The following is a 3,540-nucleotide window of genomic DNA, read 5'->3' as shown; positions in this document are numbered from 1 at the left end:
TCAGAATCGGTCTCTGAATCTGAATCAGAATCTGAGTAAGGAAGAGCAAATAGAGTTGCTGGAGAAGCTGAGTCTTCTTCTGAGAATAGAGATTCCAAATCATGATCTGAATCATAATCAGGACAAGAAACTTTGAGTTGGTGAAGGAGAGCAATAGTCTGTTTAGGCTTCTTGGGACAATTCTTTACATAATGTCCCTTTTTTCCACAGATATAACATCTGTCAGACTTTTGACGAAACTTTGACTTCTGTTTGAACCAACGCATCTTTCTGAAGCGGTGCTTCTTCTTGCGGGGGAAGAACATGGACTTCTGATGCTTGGAATGTTTAGAATGCTTTGAGTGCTTTGAACGCCGAGGATGACATTCACAGGAAGTATCTTTGCACTTGGTTTGGAAAGGATGAGAACAAGCAGACTTTAATAGGGTATCACCTTTAGCAATCTTTTTGAAAAAGTCGTTGTTGTTCACACATACGATCAACAGCTGTTAAAGTGAACTGCCAAATTTCACCAAGTTTGAGATTAGCAATATCTGTTCCACACATTCGTTGTACTTCAGGTTGGATAAGTTGAGGAAGAGAAGCAATGAATGTGAGTTTCAGGTTGTCATCTTTAAATCCACCAATTTCATGATAAAGATGATTCATCCGTTGATAGTGACGTTCCAAGTCACGGAACTTAAGGGAACAGCACTTGCGGTCAAAGAACTCTTGTTTACGCTGTTGAAAGATTAGCTGATAATTACCAAGGAATTGATTGTGAATAGTAACAAGAGCAGTACTGATCGTTGTACTTGCCAGGAATTGCTTTTGTTGATACTCTGAAAGACCATTGAAAAACCATTCACGTAGAGAACCAGTGAAGCGGGATGAGAACTCAGCAAGCACCTTTTTCAAACTGGTATAGGGAATAGTCATTTGGGTATCAAGCCAAGCATTAAATTCAAGCATACGACTACGCCATTTTCTGGGAGGTATGTCATCAAAGGTGAACCAGGGTCCTGTGGTAGGACGAGGCGGAGCTGGTTGATCTTGAGGAAGATCAAAGGGGGCATCATCAAAAGGATCTTCTGGGTGTTCAACTTTAGGTTCCATTGGTGGGTCATTCATCAAAACCTGTGGAAGGACATAAGAAGAAGAGGATGAAGTGGTTGAGAAGGAATCTTCCTCATCGCTAGAAGAACCAGAAGCTGGAGTGGCCATAAACTGGGAGAAGGCTGGGCCTTTATCTTTGGATTCTGGAGGAGGGACAAAACTTGTTTGTGAAGAGGAGGTAGAAGGTAAAGAAGAAGAGGAAGGTCTTCTACGCGGTTTAGGAGGTTCTCTAGGGATAAGGTCAGCAATTGAAGGGAACATTTTGATAGGAGGTGGAGAAGGAGTAAACAGTGGTGGAGGTAATGTATAGTCAAAGGGGTAAGACGGTGGAGGCACAGGAGGTTGTAAGATTTTATCTCTTTCAATTTCTTCGACTTGTCGGCGAAGCTGGCGGATTTCTCTTTCTTTCTCATTAAAGAGAGGAGAGAAAGGATTAGTCTCAATGAGAAAGTTGAGTTCTTTATCAAGCTTGGAAATTCTTCGGAGAAGATCATCATGCATTTGTTGAGCTTCTTGACGGAAAGAAGAGACAGAAGAAGCCAAATGATCATTCTTCTTCAAAGCTTGATTTAGTTTGCCATCAATGTTCTTGAGATACTTATTTTGGACAACAGCATTAGAAGTCTGCCAGTTAAGGACTTCTTCAGAAGGTGATAAGGGCTGTAGATTGCCAGTAGAGTGGACAACAGTTTGTCGGACATAAGGACTGGCCGTTACTCTAGCAGTGGAGTCACGGACTGTTTCAAGAGGAGGAAAGTCTTCAGGTTGCAACATGTAACAAGACAAGGGAGGTGCTGGAGCAGAGGGAGTCTGATATGCTTCCAAGGAGCAAGAACAAATAGTAGGAGGTGGAGGACATTGGAGAAGTCCTTCCTCAGCAAGAATCTCAAAACAGCGTTTGAGATAGTGATCGTCAGTCATGGGTTTATTTTTGGCTTTAGGAAGGCCAATCCATGGAGGAGGAGTGTCATCATCATCATCATATGGACGCTTCTTAGCTGAAGGATGGCAGGAATGAGTCTTCCGGAGAAGAGGCTGAGATTCAATTTTGGTGATGGTAACTTCGGCATCTTCAAGCCAACCATCATCTTCATACTTGCAAGGACAGTCAGGGTCACACATGTGGGGATCAACATCCCAAAGGAAGTGACCATCATTCTTAGCAGCATAGATCTGTTTACCAGTATGGGCAAAACTATGGATGGGAGCATGTTTGAGTGGTTTGCTCTTGACTGGTTGAATCATAGAGACAGAGTGTCTCGGTTCAGAACTAGATGGGAGAAATGAAATTCGGACGGATTTATCCAGTTGGCGAACAAAGATGGGATCCTGTTGTTGAACAGGTTGAGGGAGTTGATGAAGCTTTTCATAGTTGGTAATCCAAGCAGAGGGAATAAGCTTCTCAAGCTCATCTCTAGGTAGTTGCTTAGGAGTTTGGACAATAGTGGGAGTGGGACCACCATCAGCGAAGATGTATAAAGCATCACTGTGTGAGATGCCAGGTGTCTGCAAGTTGATAGCATGATCTTGAAGGCGGTAGACAATCTGGTGGTGTAAAGTAGCTGAGATGGTTTCAGGAACTTGGTCAGCACCAGTGATTTGAACTTGAACCTTCAGGGCAGTACTTAGGTGTGGATCTTCAAGAGACATGTTAAAGTTGGGGAAGAAAGTGAGGACTACGCTACCAGTGTTGAGGGTAGTAGCAATAGTACCAATTACAGCATGTTCATATTGAAGGTAACGAGTGTCTAAAAGAGACAGGCGAGCAGTGACAAGTAAGCCTTGTCGGCCATGGTAAGAAAGGACAAGACGGATGGCTCCAAAGTGGAGGTGAGTATATTTTTGCTTTTTCCATTGGGAGATGAACTGTTCAGGAATCTCTAAAGTAACATACTGTTCTGCAGGTGTAGAGGACAAAACACACTGAGAAAGGGAAGAGGATTGAACATACTCTTTAATATTAACAGAGGGACGGCTAATAATTTGACGGAGGTGACGAGATAGGGACGGACTACGTTTAAACACAGCATAAGGGTTAAGGATAGGGACAAGGGAGTTGTGGATCTGAGCGGACTCAGAGATATGGGATATTTCTACAAGGTTATCTATTTTATCAGTAAGGTACTGTTTACAAGTAGGTGGGAGTTGTAGAGAGGAGGTTTGAACAATAGGATTGTTGGTTACTGTTTCCATGGGTACTGTAGATCTCCTTCTTCTAATAATTACTGTAGCAAAGTGGTTTTCAGGCATTAAGCTCTGATACCAGGGACCAAGGGCTGTCCACCCAGCATGGTATTCCGTTCAGCAGTTCGCAACCGAATAGCCTCAACACGCCTTCCACGGCTTCAATAGGCCTTTCAAGGTCTTTAGAACACTGAACCAGAATAGCACACAGGGGGTACAGATCGGAGACTAGGATCTTTGCATTAATGTAGTAGCAATAGT

The 3,540-nt window shown here is 43.1% G+C and overlaps 1 protein-coding gene across 1 annotated transcript; it reads right to left on the bottom strand.

Moving 5' to 3' along the window:
* Positions 1-435: 435 nt before the first annotated feature.
* On the bottom strand, positions 436-3,288 carry LOC149493695 (uncharacterized). Its single transcript, XM_089726312.1, has one exon. It carries the CDS (start codon positions 3,286-3,288, stop codon positions 436-438), a length of 2,853 nt encoding a protein of 950 aa, XP_089582438.1.
* Positions 3,289-3,540: the final 252 nt, after the last annotated feature.

The sequence above is a fragment of the Jatropha curcas genome, chromosome 9, assembly GCF_041381405.1.
Source record: "Jatropha curcas cultivar XTBG-Jc1 chromosome 9, XTBG_Jcur_1.0, whole genome shotgun sequence".
In the NCBI taxonomy this organism is placed as follows: domain Eukaryota; kingdom Viridiplantae; phylum Streptophyta; class Magnoliopsida; order Malpighiales; family Euphorbiaceae; genus Jatropha; species Jatropha curcas.
The sequence above is the reverse complement of the archived record's forward strand: the minus strand, read 5'-3'. Positions and strand labels throughout refer to the sequence as shown.

What these genes read in the sequence shown, in the direction of transcription:
- LOC149493695 (XM_089726312.1), bottom strand. Translation starts at nt 3,288, where the DNA reads ATGGAAACAGTAACCAACAATCCTATTGTTCAAACCTCCTCTCTACAA.